General features: G+C 38.6%; 10 protein-coding genes across 10 annotated transcripts; 3 read left to right on the top strand and 7 right to left on the bottom strand.

Moving 5' to 3' along the window:
- Window positions 1–342: 342 nt before the first annotated feature.
- On the top strand, window positions 343–1,262 carry RHIMIDRAFT_40445 (uncharacterized protein). Its single transcript, XM_023615208.1, has one exon. It carries the CDS (start codon window positions 623–625, stop codon window positions 1,109–1,111), a length of 489 nt encoding a protein of 162 aa, XP_023463622.1. The 5' UTR covers window positions 343–622; the 3' UTR covers window positions 1,112–1,262.
- A 662-nt stretch (window positions 1,263–1,924) lies between these two features.
- Window positions 1,925–3,072, bottom strand: RHIMIDRAFT_261242 (uncharacterized protein). Its single transcript, XM_023611511.1, has 4 exons — window positions 2,975–3,072; window positions 2,685–2,922; window positions 2,473–2,632; window positions 1,925–2,412 (listed from the first exon to the last, which is right to left on the bottom strand). The coding sequence occupies exons 1-4, from the start codon at window positions 2,994–2,996 to the stop codon at window positions 2,371–2,373; spliced, it is 462 nt and encodes a 153-aa protein (XP_023463621.1). The 5' UTR covers window positions 2,997–3,072; the 3' UTR covers window positions 1,925–2,370.
- A 2,368-nt stretch (window positions 3,073–5,440) lies between these two features.
- Window positions 5,441–5,872, bottom strand: RHIMIDRAFT_299414 (uncharacterized protein; the record flags this gene model as incomplete). The annotated part of the gene is made up of 1 exon (XM_023614321.1): window positions 5,441–5,872. The coding sequence occupies one exon, from the start codon at window positions 5,870–5,872 to the stop codon at window positions 5,441–5,443; it is 432 nt and encodes a 143-aa protein (XP_023463620.1).
- Window positions 5,873–7,380: 1,508 nt separating this feature from the next.
- Window positions 7,381–8,250, bottom strand: RHIMIDRAFT_240027 (pseudouridine synthase; the record flags this gene model as incomplete). Its single annotated transcript, XM_023609292.1, has 3 exons — window positions 7,381–7,957; window positions 8,012–8,153; window positions 8,214–8,250. 3 exons carry the CDS (start codon window positions 8,248–8,250, stop codon window positions 7,381–7,383), a joined length of 756 nt encoding a protein of 251 aa, XP_023463619.1.
- Window positions 8,251–9,584: 1,334 nt separating this feature from the next.
- Window positions 9,585–10,287, top strand: RHIMIDRAFT_240026 (uncharacterized protein; the record flags this gene model as incomplete). Its single annotated transcript, XM_023609291.1, has 3 exons — window positions 9,585–9,653; window positions 9,707–9,892; window positions 10,048–10,287. 3 exons carry the CDS (start codon window positions 9,585–9,587, stop codon window positions 10,285–10,287), a joined length of 495 nt encoding a protein of 164 aa, XP_023463618.1.
- Window positions 10,288–10,361: 74 nt separating this feature from the next.
- On the top strand, window positions 10,362–11,514 carry RHIMIDRAFT_293884 (uncharacterized protein; the record flags this gene model as incomplete). The annotated part of the gene is made up of 3 exons (XM_023614027.1): window positions 10,362–10,593; window positions 10,796–11,099; window positions 11,185–11,514. 3 exons carry the CDS (start codon window positions 10,362–10,364, stop codon window positions 11,444–11,446), a joined length of 798 nt encoding a protein of 265 aa, XP_023463617.1. The 3' UTR covers window positions 11,447–11,514.
- A 1,934-nt stretch (window positions 11,515–13,448) lies between these two features.
- On the bottom strand, window positions 13,449–13,814 carry RHIMIDRAFT_261234 (uncharacterized protein; the record flags this gene model as incomplete). The annotated part of the gene is made up of 1 exon (XM_023611510.1): window positions 13,449–13,814. One exon carries the CDS (start codon window positions 13,812–13,814, stop codon window positions 13,449–13,451), a length of 366 nt encoding a protein of 121 aa, XP_023463616.1.
- Window positions 13,815–14,358: 544 nt separating this feature from the next.
- On the bottom strand, window positions 14,359–14,763 carry RHIMIDRAFT_261231 (uncharacterized protein). Its single transcript, XM_023611509.1, has one exon. It carries the CDS (start codon window positions 14,685–14,687, stop codon window positions 14,394–14,396), a length of 294 nt encoding a protein of 97 aa, XP_023463615.1. The 5' UTR covers window positions 14,688–14,763; the 3' UTR covers window positions 14,359–14,393.
- Window positions 14,764–14,796: 33 nt separating this feature from the next.
- On the bottom strand, window positions 14,797–15,234 carry RHIMIDRAFT_40387 (uncharacterized protein). Its single transcript, XM_023615206.1, has one exon. The coding sequence runs from the start codon at window positions 15,137–15,139 to the stop codon at window positions 14,906–14,908; it is 234 nt and encodes a 77-aa protein (XP_023463614.1). The 5' UTR covers window positions 15,140–15,234; the 3' UTR covers window positions 14,797–14,905.
- Window positions 15,235–16,259: 1,025 nt separating this feature from the next.
- Window positions 16,260–16,945, bottom strand: RHIMIDRAFT_40411 (uncharacterized protein). Its single transcript, XM_023615207.1, has 2 exons — window positions 16,585–16,945; window positions 16,260–16,526 (listed from the first exon to the last, which is right to left on the bottom strand). The coding sequence occupies exons 1-2, from the start codon at window positions 16,743–16,745 to the stop codon at window positions 16,373–16,375; spliced, it is 315 nt and encodes a 104-aa protein (XP_023463613.1). The 5' UTR covers window positions 16,746–16,945; the 3' UTR covers window positions 16,260–16,372.
- Window positions 16,946–17,558: the final 613 nt, after the last annotated feature.

Below are 17,558 nucleotides of genomic sequence, written 5' to 3'. Positions count from 1 at the left end.
ATAAAAAAGAAAGAAATCAAATCAAACGTGCGAATACACTTTAGTCATATTTCAAGTACTCACAAGTTACACACGAAGAGCCTAGTTGTAGACATCTTACAACAATGTCTATAGCTTAAGAATAGCCATAAAAAAGAAAAGAGTCTTCATTTTGTCTCTGTATTATCTGTAATCAATGCATAAACTAGACTGTTTATAAAGCTTGTTTAGGTTACGTATCTAATATTATGCTTATTTTTTGTGTTATATCTCGAAATGATTTTTAATTGGTCCAAAAATTATCTCGTTTTAGGTTAAAAGCTGTACAGAGCGAACAGTGGAATTTGTCGTTTTGTAAAAGATAAATGTCGCAAGCCTAAAAATTATTATTGATAGGCTATGTCTTCCAAGAGAAAGCGGCAACGTATTACTGCTGCTGATGCTCAGTGGTGCATGAAAACAGAGACAACCTTACCTGTAAGGCTTTTGTAGATAAACACAAATTACTCAAGAAAAAGAACGATTAATGCAGGACTATGGTCAATGGAAACGTAGCAGTGATTACAAATTGTACTGGTTGGAAAAATCACGTATCCTTGCATAGCTGGACACTCGTGTGGAACGTTTCTCCTTTGCAGGAGTCATGTTGTGCCAGGAAGCCGCAGCCATTACCGCAAGCATCAACGATGATGATGCAAACAATGACTCAAACGACAACAAGGGCATGACTACCTCTTCCTCTTCTTCACCAGCCATCCAGGATAACGAGAGCATTCTATCCAGTCCGATACCCACAACTTCCTCAACAACAGCCCCACTTGATACCAATGCCACCACTACCACTACAGAAGCACCTCCTCGTTTTCCTTGGTTGACTGGTGACTTTGACGTGGTTGATGCGTTTTACTGGTATAGATGTAGTGTGATACAACAAGCAAAAGATAGCCTTCTTCAAATTGAAAAATCTGTGCATGAATTGTTGTCTCTGTCTCATATCCTCTTGCTAGCTCCAATCAGCACAGTAATGCCATGTTGTATTCTTTCGATCAAGCCCAACTCCACAAACTACACCATTCCCTCTTGGCAGAATCATTGGATGATAGCATCACATGGCCAGATGACATTTACTTGAAGTTGGTCCATACCGTCAATGATGTTGATGCCAAGATCAAGACAAGGGGTCATGTAGAATTGTTTTTGCTTACTATGGCACAAGTCTTAGGTATTCACCAGTAATCAGTAGTTTGAAGAATTACAGCTGCGTAAGTTGTGTGATCGAGATTTATAACAACATAAGATTAGATACAATCTTTTCAGAATGTAACGTCGCATTTTTGTAGTTTTTACAACACGATTTATACGGGAAAGCGACAAGTCAGCGCGACATCTCTTTCTGGAAATGGTGTACTGAAATAAAAACTGAAGTAAATTTACTCAATAAATGAGGCAGCAGTCCACTTCCATGTCTACACTCCTACATTCTAAAATGAGCTGTCTGTTTTTTTTTACGAAGATAGACAGGGCCATGTTGTTGATGAACATGGCTGCTCTGAACCTATTGACTATGTCTTTGATGAGGAGCGGCTGATGGAACGACTGCTTCAGAAATTTGAAGGACTGGAAGCGTCCAAGGCAACACTCCATCGTTACGTAAAGAGCGAGTGCAACTTGTCCTATACATACTTAAAGAGTTAAATTTAATGATATGTGTTTTTTCTTTCAGTTAACTGCAACAAAAAACTAGAGAGAAGAAAAGAGAGAAAAGTTTATATTACTATTAAATAGTCTTTTGCATGTTCAAACCAGTGCAATAGTCGGATTGACAATTGAGATTAAGGAATCTGAAGGTTCATCGCCACCGTTTATCACCGCATTTTGTAGCCGATTTTGATGATTTTTTCGTAGTCGGCTAATGTCTTCTCTATTACCGCCTATTAATATCCCATCAGTAATCTACGCTGTTAAGTTAGCTCTTGCTACTCTTTCTTACCGTCAGATTCAAGTGTAGTCGAATATAGGGAAGCAAATTACTAGTTATGCCTCTTACATAAATCGGTATTTCGATCTTCTGCGCTATACTTAAAACGATGGTCTAGCAAGCCTTGACTGCTCAACTGTTCCGTCATTGACTCCAGTTCTACTTCTCCGGGGAAGTACGTAGCATCATATTATTGCTAATGAAGCATACTCGAACATGTTTGTAACGAGGGCTTCATCAGATTTTCATTCAGGCATGTCTCAGTGATGCCCAAGTCATCGTAAACTTGCTCTGCATTAGTCCATGAGAATGTTGGTCTTTGCTGACAAGAGTTGGGATCATGAGCCCATGACTTACAATAATGAAGATATCACAATCAAGAATTTCATTTCAACATCGTCACCCTTGACCTTTCACAGAATTTCAAACATCTCTAGTATCGTGAGTCGATTGTCCTAATAGCTACTAGGTTAGTAATGCCAATCATGATTTGGCTGCTTCGCAAGTGTACATACTGATTGGACAATGCTTTTTATTGTATCTTTGAAGCTGCTTGAAATTGGTAGTTGAATAGTAGTTGGTATTACGCACCTCATACGGGTGTACATGTCTTCAGAAAGAGATGGGCGACGCCGTAAACTGGGGCCATACCACACAACGCCATATCTTTCCGGGCTAGATGGACCTCTATTAGATATCGTAAATGAGAAAAAAATCCTGTCAATACCTTAAAGCTGGTGAGTGCAGTTTATTGACAAATTCTTCCAAGAAACGTCTCCAGTCTTTCCAGGTATCGCCAGTGTGCTTTTCTTGGCTACCCTCGGGAACCACGTCATCTTCCCAGTCATCACTACCAAACGCAACTGAAGAATTACCGAGTTGATCGAATTGGGACTGGGTAGCAATAAAGGCGAATACTACGTACACTAAGAAACCCACAAGAAGGACAATGCTACAAGCACTACCTGTGATGCCGTCAACAAATCGCTTCAATGTGTGATATCAAGCTAAACTTACTCAGGAACCGAAATACTCTCATGCTATTTGATGTAGATACAAGTTAATAAAGTTATCATCTTGGTTTCGATTTTTTTTCAAGAAGGAAGAGATAAAAAGAAGCTTTGTTATTTAATCTAATTTTTATGTTGTCATGTGCTATCAACCAAGATCATTCAAGTGTAATTATGATAAATGCATTGGACAGCCTTTGATGTAGCGCCTAGAGACAGCTCTCGTAACATTAAACATTAGCTTATCTTCTAGTGCATGTAGTGTTGATCACTGTGAATACAGCGTTAAAGTAATAATACTTTTCTTTTTTTTCTTCCTCTTTCTTCCCTATTTTGGCTTTCTTGATTTCTCAGCTATAATTTCATGTAATGTCTCTCTTCTTTTTGTGCCCTTAGGACGTCCTTTGTTCCTTAAACCAGCTAATGACGGTAAGACGTATTTCAGGTTTTTGGTCCGTTATGCTGCCACTAACTTTTGTTATTTCGCTGATTAAGTCTTTTTTTGGTCTTAAACTGACTCTAAAAAGTCAAAAACGTTCTCTGCAAAATTAAGCGTTGGCCACAAAGAAGGAGCGAGAACTCCTCTTCGGACACCATATTCAATGGATTTAAAAATGATATTAAGTTAACTAACAGATAGCAATACAGTATCTGCACGTTATATTAAAGTTATTTACCTTCTGGTTTATATTCTCTTCGCTTATTTCTTCTTCCTTTTCTTCTACATATAATGTACTCATAAGCACTTTTCTCTGATATAAACCAAATAGCTACAAGTTGCATTAGTAACGGTGCAGCACTTTTTTTATATAATGTTATTTTTCATGGAGCTGTAGGGGCTGTTATTAATATAGAGAGTTTTCTTAAGTTTTTATAAGTTTAGATGTTTGAAGCGACTACTGGATTTTTAAAGTTAGTCAAGCTGTGTCGTATAAAGTAAAGTAAAAGATAAAAAAGAAGAGATTAGGAAGTTTTATCACAAAAGGCTGCCTGTTTATTTGAGTAAAGAATAAAGTATGAATTGAATTGATTCGAATTGATAGTTTTTAGCTCAACAAGAGAAGGTACTTATACTATTTCTTTTGTTTGTAATCATCATCTTTTTAGACAAAACGAAAATTATCGGATTGTTCGGGTGCAGCAATGGCATTTAGTTTGTTACCATAAGCATATTTACTATTCTCTCCTTCATTATAGTCGATACGTCAGCGTCTAGGTATAGCTGATAATGGCACGCTTGAAGGGTATAATGCATGGTAAGTTGAAGTGAAGCCTTACTGCGTAAAGGCATGCTTTGTTGGGTTTGATAGGAGTGGTTGAGGCTTTAAGTTTAGTCAACTCACTGGATATATGTGCTAGAACGAAAGCATATATTTTTTGTATTAAGCCAGTAGCTTTTTTGTAAGTATCTGATTGTTTTATATAATCGGCTCGATATGAAAGGCTTTCTATCGTAGATTTATGCTGTCGTTCGCTATTCTATTTTTATGAGTGTGAAGGATTTTAGTCATATGTATGTGCTGTTTATAAGTAGATAAAGACAGCTTACTCTTCTACTCACCCACTTATCTATCTTCTCCGTTACAATGTTAATAGTGTTTGATGAGGAATGAACTGAATGCTTTAAAAATGAATGCGATCCTTTGACTCTTTTTGTTGATCTACTATCGAAGTGCATGTGTTTATAAGTGTGCAAATTGGTCCAGTGTGCACTTTCTTTCATCATTCTATCAATCTTGGTGCTTTTAGTGAAAACAATTGATACAAATTATATACAATAGTCTTGCCTAACAAAGGTAATTCTCACTTACAGATCAATGTATCTTGTAGCTTTGTTTTCTTTGGCTGCACTAAGCAACTCAACTACTGCTTCTTTCTCAGTCGTAATGAATTTCTATATTCAAGACGAAGTTTTAATTGGTTAATGTCATCTTAAAAGCGATATTTTCTCTTAGTATTTTTTTTGTCTTCTTTTTTCTTTAATATTTTTGTACGGCACACACCGTCCTTCAGGAAGCATTTCTTTATCTCTTTTACAGCTTCATTCATCTGAGCTTCTGTTGCTGCAGTTAACGCAAACTTTTGGAAAATTGCTTGAATATCAAGCTTAATAATGTCTCGTTTATGCTTATCCTTTTCCACCACTTCCTTCATTAAATTTATCTTGGCAATGACTGTAGGCAAGGGAAGCTTTTCCTTAGCTGATTCTGGCCAAATCGCTTCTTCCAAGCAGTTTAACACCCATTCATAGTTGAATGCCTGCTCTTCTCTTATTCAGGCTCTAGCAATCTCGAATGTCACTAAAGAGCCATATTCTCTAGACATAACATTACTTGTCCCAACAACGTTTACACACACAAGTTTATGTATGTTTGACTTGTGCGTTGCGTCGATTATCAAGCTCTCAGGCATACGTTTAGCCTTCAAGACTGAATCCTCATGGCAGAAAGACACCATATCTATTTCTTTGTTATCATTGATGGTGTAGTTGACTATGTAGTTTTTCTCTTGAAGTCCAATAATTGTGGTCATACGTCTTGTCATTCTTTGACTTCACCACACGATCGTACATGTTCTCCAAGTCCTTCTTTATCACGTTATCAATTCCTTCGGCCTGGAGAGCATTGAATGCAGCCTGATAATTCAATCCAGATTCAAAAAGAGTTTTGATTTTCGTCTCAACAGCTCCAGGCTGGACACGATACTTTGCATAGATATCTCTGATTTTGGGGATGGGGTGGTTGCGCTCAGTCTTCCAGCTGTGAATGTACCAGACGCCAATTTTTCTAATATAACATCCACATCCAATCTTTTGGCTATTCTTCATCTTTCTTTTGAACATCATCGGGCTCCTCATTCGTAATTTTACAAAGTCCATAGTGTTTACAGACGAGCTTAATGACATATTTGCTGGAATTACGAGTGCTGAACATAATATTGCACTCCTTTCCGTGCAAGTCAAAGGCCTCATAAAATTAGTTTAAATAAGGGATATCTTTTTTCTTTGTTCGCTTAAATACCTCATGAATTTCAGTCTTTGAAGAATAAATTCTGTCAGTGATGACATTATTCCCGGCGACCTTAATGAGGCTCAGCAATGTTTCAATATGAGGTATAGCAGTAACGGATGCAGCGATTTCAGTGTTGCAAGTGTTGATGGTGGTAAAATTCAAAAAAAAAAAGAAAAAAGAAACTCAATAGGATGTGAATTATCTTGATCAAGCTGACAACATAAAATTAGAATAAAGAAATAAAAGCATTTCTTTTTATCTCTTGTTCTTCTTTAAAAGAAATAAACCAAGTTGGTGACTTTATAAATGCATATTTTACATCAAAGAACATAAGAATATCTCGATTCCTGAATAATCTTAGCTTGATACCACACATTGAAATGTTTTGCTGACGGCATCACAGGTAGTGCTTGTAGCATCGTTCTTCTCGTGGATTTTTTAGCGCACGTAGTGTTTGCCTTTATTGTTGATTACAACACTGAGAAATAATTAATCACTTCTTTTACTTTCGCTCATTAATGGATAAAGGCTCGATAACAGAAACAAAGCAAGAAATAAAAAGCAAAGTTAGACATAAGACGCCGTTATTAGTATCAACTAGGAATCGATAACGCGTTAAAGTTGCTAATATCCATTGGTAAATCAATAATGTAACTGAGTTATCTGTTAAAACATTTGCGAACATGTTCAAGCACTATGACCGCCAGCATTGCTACTCACGTTACAGTATGATTTTGGGCTCTCTTGTACCAGAGGAGCACAGAGGTCGACTACAAGGTGAATTTGAGACATGGCGAAAGACCATGGGCTGTACTGAGTTTTGGTATAACCAACGGCGCGCCCAAGCTTTAGCAAAGGCAAATAATCTTTGATTTCCAACGCACAATATTATAATATATTAAACATATCAGAGTTTAAGCAAATAAAAATAATCGTTAACATACTTTCAATATCCCAAACTTCAGGTCAGATAAGAAAGATATTCTGGGATATGAATAGTTGTTCTTGCTTTGCTATTAATTTCTTTATATTAAGAGCTTCAGTACACTTTGGTTTACATATATTTGCCATATTGAGGCTTTCAGAAATTCAGTGGGAAAAGGAAAAGCGCATAATGGTACACATTTACTCCAATTTTAATACAAATCTATCATTTTCTCCCATCCCTTTTCAGTAATTTAAGCAAAAATTACTATTTTCACATAGCTAAATTTCTTTGTTGCGCTAGATTTGTTACAGATATACAAAAATGAATTGTCTGTCGTACCAAAGACGACACTTATTGATTCCAATGTGGTTAGGCTTCCCTTGCTGTGAAAAAAATGATGAAATAACGGATTTGACAAGAGAATTGGAGCAAAAGATGAAATTATCAGCCTAAAAATAATAAAATAAAAAAGTTTTATTGATCTGGAATAATGGTTTGATATTTTAAGGGTGCATCGTCTTCATTAAAGTCTTCTTTAGCCCAAAAAGGCAGCTCAGTTTCATAATTCCAGTTGTCGCTAGCATATCGCCAGGCGTGTAAATAGATGCACAGTTGCTCATATTTCTTGGCAAAAGTAAGAGAGCAACTGCACTCTGGGCATCTTGAGTCATCTAGTTCAACTTGTGTCTTTTGTGCATTCGGTACAAGGCAGAGTTCACCCCAGTCTTCCATTGGCGAATATTCAAACAGTTTGTCTACCAACAGCCTGGCATCTTCGCTTGTCATCTTTTCTCCTGGCCGTATCATTGGTGCCCAAGTGGTTTTATTACCGTAAAGTGGATCATTTGATATAGGATAACCCAAGTATCTCAAATGAACCCTAATTTGATGTGTACGTCCAGTCAATGGCCTACAACGAACAACACTTGACTTGCCGTTAAAACTGAGTCTCTCAAATTTAGTAACTGAGGGTTTGCCATCATCATGAACGTAATTGACAGACATCTTGTGTGATATACACTTGATAGGTGCATCACAAGTGATTTCCCCTCTAACAAATAAGTATCAAATTACGTATGACAAGAAGAACAGTATTTGCACTTACTCTGGGAATTCGCCATCTACTCTACATACATACTCTTTCCTAATCTTTCCTCCAACCATTTCACGCTCAATATCCTTGGCACGTTCAGGGGTCTTGGCAATTAGCATCAATCCAGATGTAGGTAAATCTAATCTATTAGCAACTAAATATAACGAAACGCTACCAAAGCACCCAAATCAAGAACACAGTAATGGTTTAAAACTGTTTCTGGCATAACAGTTATGGTTCTTTAGTGACATAGAAAGGCTCCGTCGATCAAGTAGCATATATCAAGCACCTAGAATGCTTCCTTCCTTTGGTCGTAAAACTTGAAAGAGGAAGAGGAGAGGAATTTCATATTTCAAGAAGTATGGCGCTGCCTGCCATACTAGTAAACAGAGCAAATGGTAAAAGTAGAGATATCAGATCAAGAGACAACTGGCCAAGATCAAAGCCCCGATCTGAACCCAATTAAGCATTTGTGGTGAGCCCTGAAGCAGCGCATTCAAAAGAGGAAACACGAAATTGTCAACATAGAGCAGCTCAATACCGTCCTTCATGATGAATTGAAAAAACTACCATTTGAACATACGGAGAAGCCATTGGCAAGTATACCCTCCAGATATCAGGTGATTACTAATGGTGGAAGAGAGCATATGAACTATTAAATAAATATCAAATATCTAGGTATTTTGCTAATAAGACAGTGAAACTCTCTTTCCATTTATTTATGTAATGAATAAGTTTGGATCAACAAAATATACCATGTCTTTATCAGCTACTTCAATTAGTCCCAGTTACTTGGGCTCCAAGTGCTTGAAAACTTCAATTTGATCGTGAAGATCTTTCTACAAATTCAGAGCATACGCTATTACTATTATCATAACTTCAATAAAATGGGCAAACGCAACTTACATAAAGATATGCAAACATATCGTATACGGATACCAAGCACAACCTCCTCTTTATATACTGCTGGCACTAAAGCAGATCAACATTCTACAGCTTTGAATGCGCTTTTGATTTTAAGAAAATACTTGATCAATGTCATCTTGATTTGTATGACTTGAATGGAGTAAATGCTGACTTCTCTCATTGTACTGATACTTGAATTTGGATATCTACACATTATATTTTTCAGGGCATCAGTAACACTTTTGATATTTTTATAGAATCTTCAAATGCATAATTAATATCTGTTGTATTCAGCTTTGGTTGTCATTTGAAATAAAGCCAAATAAGTTGATGTTTTGCGAATTAGGCTTATGGTGAAAAGAAGTAAGGAGTATTATTAAAATAAGACGAGTGTGCGTTTTATAGTGGGAGAGAATCTATGATTGCTATTTATATTAATGTCGTCAATATGATTATTGTTGTCAGCACTCTTATTCTTATTCTTTTCAGATGCAATAGAGCAATGTAAAGTAGAATGTATGCTCTTCTGTAAGATTATACTCGAGTTAAGCAGATGCTACAGGTATTACCTCTTCACACTACTTGTGGTGTCATCTAACGCGATGTTCAAAGAGCGATGACACTTTTAGAGTGGTTCAGGCACAGAAATACTTCTCCATACTCTTTCGAAAAAACTAAAATGAACACTCAACATGGGAAGGAGTACCAAAACAACTGCAAGTTTGTGCCTGGGGACGAAAAGATCGCTGTTCGCCAAAAGGACACGCAGCGCATTGGTTGTCCTTGCTACATTTACGCAAGCAAGAACAAATTCCAACAGTTCGAAATGCGCAGACCGATAATACAACAGGAAGTCAACTTCATCGTTTGCCACTACAATCAATCGAAACATGCTTAAGCATGTTCAAAACTACTATAAACAAAGCAAGCAGTGTTATTATTGTTGACTATCAAAACTTGGTAGACTATGACAAAAAACTACAAAAAGTATGTTAAGGAGGTTACTGACAGAGCCAAATATTCACAACAGTAATATTATTCGCGATGTGTATGAGCATCTTTTCAAGTTATACCTTTATTCACCAGATATCTTTAAATAAGGAAATCAAGGATTTATATCTGAACAATATTTAGCTGTAAAGATCTGGGGTCAATTGATTGAAATAGTATCCAGAGACACGGGCATTTATGCTCACTGGGGTGATACTGTTTCGTATCAAGTCTTATCAGCTGATACTCGATTCAGAATGGACTTAAGGCTCTTAAACCATGCAATTATCTTTAAGGGAATAATTGATGTCGCCATTGCCGAGTTCAGCAAAGAACAGCAAGATCATAAATACTACAAAGATATGCTAAAGACCGTTTTCAAAATCAATTGAAAAAAATACTCAGGTGCGAACAAGATACGACCGCGGAATCTCGAAAGCGCCTTCGTTGCTATGCAGAAAATAGTATGAAATACACCGAGCACTTTAAGCGTCAACACCTATCTACCGAATCAGGAAGCGCCACACCTATCGAAAACGTCTATCTGGATGAACCAAGCGCAGATCTCATCTTTGTCAGTAATAAGAGATCCAAGGCAAAGGGTAGATTCAACTGGGCGATTTGCTTTGACGAGGGTCAACAAATGGGTTTGTTTAACAGATACAGAAATCATATAACTCTTCAAAGAGCATTTGCAAGTAATACTTTGTAGCCTCCATTGCAGTTAATGCATTTTTTTTTTTTACAGTCCTGTATACAGTCTTTTCAAAAAGTAAAGTCGTATTTTTGTAGTTTTTATAATACAATTTATACGAAAAAGCGACAAGTCAGCGTGACATCTCTTTCTGGAAATAGTGTACTGCTGATAGACATTACATTTCTCACGAGTATAGTTTGAAGAAACTGCCATCAAAGATAAAACAACCATTGCGGAAGGAGAGCTTCTGACCACGTACTTTGATCCCATCCTTGCCAACATTTTGGCCAACCCAGATGAAAATGTACTTTTACGTTGGGCAAACGTCACTTGTGATGCAACCATTAGCAAGCTTACACAAATGACTTTTGGACCAAGCCTTGGATTTGGTGAGGCAAAAGTGGTACAACCAACATGCGATAAATACATGCTTTGCTACGACTTGGCACGTTTGGCCACTTTTGCAAAAGATACAATTGCCGAAAACAAGTTGAACGCATCTTTATCGTTCCAAATACATGATAAGCAAAGAAAAATGGAAGAAAAGATAAATATATAAAGAACCCCTTTATTTTCTTGTAATAGGCTTTAGCGTTACTCTTTTCCTCGCCCGTTTACGACACGATGGCATCTATGTCATGCAAGAAATAGCCTATATGACATTTCCTCAATCAATTGAAGAATTAGTCACTTTCATCAGCAAAATCACTGACGCATTTTGGCGTTTACGTACTTCATGTGATAACGAAGAGCTGATTAAAGCGCATGGTCGTCCCACAAATCCTTCGTTGTACTCATTGGTTGATGCATCTGAAGATCGACGTCGTTTATGTTCATTACGATTTGGATCATAATGTATTTTGTTCTCTTTTCCTTCATTATCCTCCCTCTGTGCTATCTCTCCCTCTCCTCCCCTAAACCATGCATTATACTTGATAATTTGGATGAAATAAAAAAGAAATATTCACCATGGATTTGGAGTAGACTAGGGTCATACAATGGCTCACAAGTTAAAGAAAAAAGACGTACCAAGTGACAAATGCTTTTCGCACCGTCGAAATATATTTTGGGGTGCAACACACACTACACGTATTTTGTCATAGAACGCTTTTATTTAAGCAATCATCAAATCTTGTTACAGAGTATCTACAAAAACCTTGAAGGTCACTCAGAAGAATACTATTGCATGCATCACGTATTCTTGAGGACAATGTCTCCTCTTCCAGCAGCTGTTCTCGTTTCATTTTGCTTTTGCAAACAGACCAAAACTGCTCGATGGGATTCAGTTCAGGAGAATAAGGTGAAAGATACACGCAGCCGTAACCGCGTCTCTTGATCTCTTTTTCAACATTGCTATTCTTGTGGATAAGTGCATTGTACATCACAACATAGTGTCCCTTAAATTGCTCATATTTTTCCAAAATATCCATCGTATTGCACATAAAGCTGAAGTAATGTCCTGTCCTGTCACAGTACTACCTCTACCTGGATCCTTGCAAGCAGCTGCACACGTTCTTGACTTCCTCTTTTCACTCTGGACCAAAGCTCTCGGTCTTCTTATTTTCACGTTAATAACGCCAATAATGGCACAAATTGCTCCAAGAATTATCGTTGATTTTGTTCGAGACTTTGATAAGACTGCCTCCGCACAAGTACCGACCTTCGACCAAGCTACTGCTCTTTTCATATTGACATGTAAAGCCGCTTAGTCAATAAATACACAGTTGCTTAAATATTCATATCGGTCTGCTGTCATCCGGTTTCCCGGCTGTGTCTTTTTTCCAGGTTTTCAGGTAAATTTCATTCGATTGAGTGGAAGTAAGCTTTCTTCAAACTGATTCTGCATTTTTCCTTCGTGAAATCGTATAATGCAGCTTTTGACCCTTCCAGACCCATGAATTGACTCATCAAATTATCCACTACTTGGTCTAAAACTAATGCCGGCTTCTTGTCAATCAGCTCAACTAAAAGTTCTCTATGCTCTTCATGCAATTTTGATGAGCCTTTCGAAAAAAGTGTATTTTTCTTCACGTTTGGTAAGTTGTGTTCTATTGCTTTTACATTATGATTGGTTGTATTTTAATTTAATTCACCTGGAGTCACCCTGCACTACTAAATACTTGACCTAGCTGGCCATCCAATGGTACTAGTTAGTGGTCTGTATGACTTTTGCAATCATTCCAAGCGACAAATAATTAACTGCTATCATAAAATTCATATGGGTATTTTTACTCAAATAAACTTCCGTAGTACAACTGACATTCTGCTATAAAAATCGCTATTTACTTTTCGATAAGAACTGTCAATGTGCTTTTTTGAAATCGACGATCATATTTGCCTAAGTAGACATTATGATTTTTCGAAAGCGACAATTATTTTTGCCCAAACCGACAATTAAAATAATATAATAAACGTTCGCCCGGACCCGTTCAGTCTGTTTGGAAGTGAATGGTAGTGAAAAAACCCCTTACGGGTAAAAGGGTAAAAAATGTAAACGAAAATTAATGAGTAGGGTTATCGATGAAAAGGTTAAATGAATTGCTTTAGCCATACAAGAAGCTTTTGACTATGAGGATGCTTAGTAGGGATCAATTTGTTATGGTGTAGCTGATCTAATTCATGTAGTAGGGAGCATATAATCAGCCATCGCTGAGACTAGGTGGGGGCTAGGTTTGGGGGAACCGAAGGGCGTAAAGGAAGCATGTTCAGAAAGAATGACAATGGATCTCGTATAGCTTCAGGTATGAACAGACGTCGATACATATCAAGGCAACTAATAGCGTGATTCTTAGATAGTTGTTGCTTTGAATGCTTGGGACATGGTCGACGTTTGCCACCAGGAAGCCAGCCTAGTCTTCAGCGTATACAGCGACTGCGCTCTGACTTGGACATGGGCAACCAAAGCATAGGATCCAGAGAGATCGATCGACGGCAGCTAGAAAGCAGTTTGGAGTTTCGGCATCGTTGGCGGATCTCTAGATTCTGCTGCAAAGAGCGTCGTTTAGTAGACTTGAGTGAGCGAGTATCGGATTCCTCAGTAGCAGACAGCGCCGTTTTCCAAAGCGTTGTATGAAAGAGAGTGCACCACTGGCTTCTTCTGGTATTGCGGATATAAGGTAACAGACAAGCAAGCAGTACATCTTCTGGCAAATATAAGGAACGAAAGAGGAGCTGTGCCTGCAATATGCTGACTCGTTCAGACATGAGAGGCAACTTGGACATGTGGAGCATAACCTTAGTGGACGCTTTGCCTCGAACACCGTAGATTTTCTTGATGCAATTATTCTGGGCTTCCTCTAGAGCGTAAAGTTGAGAGGCCGTGAAGCGATTGATATCCAGGCCGTATTCAAGCTGAGGTCGAACGATGTGAGCGTAAAACATTATAAAATATTGATTTTTGCGACATTACTTCTCGGAAATACTGTATAGGTGTACAAAATTGACAGGCAATAGCTATGACTGCTACTAATATGCCCATTTAGATTTATCGGCTGTCATCTAGTAAATTAAAGTCACTACATTAAAAGTATACAAATATCTGCTACTAAAGGATATATTTGTCATTAGTTTATTCAGTGCTGCTCTTAATCAACTTGTTATACACCCTTTCCGGAAAGTAAATTCGCCTGTGATCGAAAATAAATGCATCCAATGGTGAAAACAAAATTCATGTTGTGCGAAATGTAAGTTTGTCGTCGCCAGGAATATTTTCGTAGTACCAGCCTTAACATCCATGGATATACTGTATTGTTATGTAAATACGAATATATGAAGTGTTGAACACATTACACAAGTAAGTGATCATGGTTGTTGATCCAGAGTAGACAAGCTAAAATTGGTAGAAGTAGCTGAGGACAGGCGATGATAGTGTTCAAAGATATCGCGGGAAGACCGGGGGCTATGAGCGACAATGTTGTCAACGGAAGTCCCCACTTGTGCCGCGAGAGTGGCAGCAAGTCCACGAGCCTTAGGTACAGGGGCTTGAGCGGGTCTACCAACCTTGGTCATTATCTGCTTGATGTACTTTGAGATACGATCGGCAGCGATGGGCGTGTTGTGGTTCTGCAGGGAACGGAGGAGCCTATTCAACTTCATTGTTAGGAACAAAGGATGAGCAGTGCGACATTCTGACAAGGCGATTCGCTGCTTGTATTCCTCGAAAACAGCCACGACACATAGGAGAGGGTCCGCGTGTGGATGAATCGTGATGACTTTCGCCACACGCTGGCCTTGACGTTTCTCCTTGAGAGCTACGATACTCAGACAGAGAACCTTATCAGAAGAAACCGTAGTCGCGTCTAAATTCACGTGTTCTAGATCGGAAGGCGTAGGAAACCAGCCATAGCGAGGAGCCAACAAGCTTTCGCCGTCAGCTGGGCCTTGTTGAGAGCTGAATTGGGGCCCCAAGATTTGAGGTATTGAATAGCAGGAGTAACATCGTAGGACCAATGTTTTGGCGAGAGAATGGTGTTCGAGCGTAGTGCCTTGATAAAATCTTGGAAGAGCCTTGAATTACGGATATCGGATTGGGTGTCGGCGGGGAACATGGCAATAATGTCGATGGCGTATGTCAGCAAAGTGGAAGACTTCAAATGTTTGGTGGTACGCTGGTCAGCCAAGTAATTGATCAGTTGTGTGGGTGAAAAGTCCAGATGATCAGATTCCCGGGCATCACACCACAATCAATATGCTTGTTGTCGGAAGGTATACTGACGTTTGCTGCTGAGATGAGATGAGTCTAGTAATGTACGGGCTGCTGCATCGACGGTGAGATTGCGGGCACGTTTCGGCCAAGGCTCCAAGCAAGCATCGTCCATTTAGTGTTCTTCTGAATTAACTGGTGATCTTGTTCGTCGTTTACCAAGAGAGGCTGCGAGAGAAGAAGCGGTGATTGCTGGGCTAGATGGAGAGCTAGCGGGTACCATGAGGTTGAGGGCCAGTTGGGTGTGATGAAATTAGCTAGCTGTAGGTGTTGTGTCAGATGTTGCAGTGTCGGGAGAATCATGTTCCACGGTGAAGCGAGATATAGTCGGCCTTGTAGATGGTGTCACTTCCATGAGGAGACGTTCGTCCATGCCGCCTGAGGGCGGTAGTTCCAAGTGACAAAGATTGGTAGTTGATGGTTGCTGGATGATGCAAAGAGATCTATCGAGTGAGGGCCCCAGCATTGGTCGATCCAGGTGAAGATTGAGTGGGGCACGGTCTATTCGATCTGTTGCTGTAGTTGTCGGGATGGTACATCAACTGGATTGCATGCTGAAGGCGCATATAGAGTCGATAGTTTGATTGAGTGACGAAAGCAGTATTTCCAAATATCCATCGCGAGATTATTCAGTGCTGAAGATCGAGTTCCCCCATACTTGTTGATGTAAGCCATTGCAGAGGTATTGTCCATGCATAGCTGCAGATGATGGTTCGGTGGTATAGAGAAGTGTTTCAGAAGCTTCCGAACCACTAAGAGTTCTTTGATGTTGATATATAAGCGGCGTTCCGTCGATGTCCATGTCCCTTGAAGAGAGTGTTGGTTGGAAACAATGCCCCAACCTTGATGGCATTAATATCTTTTATTAAAGTTTCGATTTCTCCTTCATTGACAGCTTTTTTAATGATAGGGAAACAATACCGATCAATTCGCTTCATTACGTATCCAACATCTTCAACAAATTCTAAGCTCATAAATACAAACTCGAATCCCATTATCATCATTAACGGATAGGGGTTGTGTATGTTGTTGTTGCTGATAAGTGAATTCACATGATGCTTTACTATTGATGTAAGCTTCAATTTATCCTAGTAAAATTTGTTGATTCGGCTATCTTAGAAAATTCACATAACGAATGATCACCCTCTTCGCAACTCATGGTTGATATAATTCTTAAATCAACCTTTGGAGCGGCTTCAGTATACTTGAATATAAATGGCACTGTATCCTCCCTAACAAAAATATTAGTTATTGCAAAAGCTTCAGTATCAGGTTGTTAAATCAACCTACCAGTGCAAACAGACGTTTGATACACTGAACGGTTCCTCAAAAATATGACTCCAGAATTTTACTTTAAAACCCTCTTCTGAGTTAAGGAGTATATTATTGGAATTGAAAATATACGGCTTATGCAAATCAAGTCTACTCGTAGAAATATGAAAGTTAGACATATACAGTAAATAAATGAATAAAAGCCACTAACATGAAACGTGAAACCTCTTGTTGCATTCGTTGTAATTTTGTTACTGGATCAATTTTTTTAACTGCTTTTAATTTTGCAGCCAAGCTTGCTCCTTGCTACAAAAAGAGTCTGTAAATTTAGTGGTGATTTCCATAAAAACAAGTTTCGACTTTTTTCCACCAGCTATGACGCCCCAAACCATGATGGAAGTTCTACCACTTTTGAAGGTTGGCACCAGGCATTATTTGTTATATTTTTCCAGTGTCTTACGCCATACTCTGGGCTGTGAGGGCAGCTTGCCGATTTCAAAGCTCGACCCGTCTGTCCAGATTACTTTTCTCCAGTCGTCTACTGCCCAGTGTTCATGGTTTTTAGCAAATATATACCTTGCTTTCCGTTGTTTTTCGTTCAAAACTGGCTTCTTGACAGCCACACGAGAAACTTAGCCAAGTTTTTTGAGTTCTTTGCGTATGGTGTCTTCACAAGCCTTGGTGCTGATCAGCTGTCTAATTTCTTTAAGAGTAGCACGGCGGTTTGCGCGTACGATCCTTCCTAGCTCTCTTCTTTTCCTATAGTTGAAGATAAGAGGTCTTCCAGACCTGCGTTTCGTCTCTACAGTTTCATTTTTCTTCCATTGTTGGTAAACTCGACGTATAGTTCTTTCTGGAATATTTTCCTCAATGGCAATCTGTGCTACCGAGATGCCATCGCAGCGTCTGGTAACAATTTTTTCTTTTTGAGAGAAAAATATATGAAAGAAAGAGAAAAGCATCGTCTTATTCATCGAGCATCTTTCAAAAAA

Source organism: Rhizopus microsporus, assembly GCF_002708625.1.
Source record: "Rhizopus microsporus ATCC 52813 unplaced genomic scaffold scaffold_15, whole genome shotgun sequence".
Classification (NCBI taxonomy): Eukaryota; Fungi; Mucoromycota; class Mucoromycetes; order Mucorales; family Rhizopodaceae; genus Rhizopus; species Rhizopus microsporus.
The sequence above is the reverse complement of the archived record's forward strand: the minus strand, read 5'-3'. Positions and strand labels throughout refer to the sequence as shown.

What these genes read in the sequence shown, in the direction of transcription:
- RHIMIDRAFT_40445 (XM_023615208.1), top strand. Translation starts at nt 623, where the DNA reads ATGTTGTGCCAGGAAGCCGCAGCCATTACCGCAAGCATCAACGATGAT.
- RHIMIDRAFT_261242 (XM_023611511.1), bottom strand. Translation starts at nt 2,996, where the DNA reads ATGAGAGTATTTCGGTTCCTGA. An exon ending in GAGAGTATTTCGGTTCCTGA is followed by an intron (nt 2,923 to 2,974) that starts GTAAGTTTAGCT and finishes ACGGCATCACAG; the next exon opens with GTAGTGCTTGTAGCATTGTC. An exon ending in TAAAAAGCATTGTCCAATCA is followed by an intron (nt 2,413 to 2,472) that starts GTATGTACACTT and finishes AGTAGCTATTAG; the next exon opens with GACAATCGACTCACGATACT.
- RHIMIDRAFT_261231 (XM_023611509.1), bottom strand. Translation starts at nt 14,687, where the DNA reads ATGAAGTTGAATAGGCTCCTCCGTTCCCTGCAGAACCACAACACGCCC.
- RHIMIDRAFT_40387 (XM_023615206.1), bottom strand. Translation starts at nt 15,139, where the DNA reads ATGTTCCCCGCCGACACCCAATCCGATATCCGTAATTCAAGGCTCTTC.
- RHIMIDRAFT_40411 (XM_023615207.1), bottom strand. Translation starts at nt 16,745, where the DNA reads ATGTCTAACTTTCATATTTCTACGAGTAGACTTGATTTGCATAAGCCG. An exon ending in TCAAACGTCTGTTTGCACTG is followed by an intron (nt 16,527 to 16,584) that starts GTAGGTTGATTT and finishes TATTTTTGTTAG; the next exon opens with GGAGGATACAGTGCCATTTA.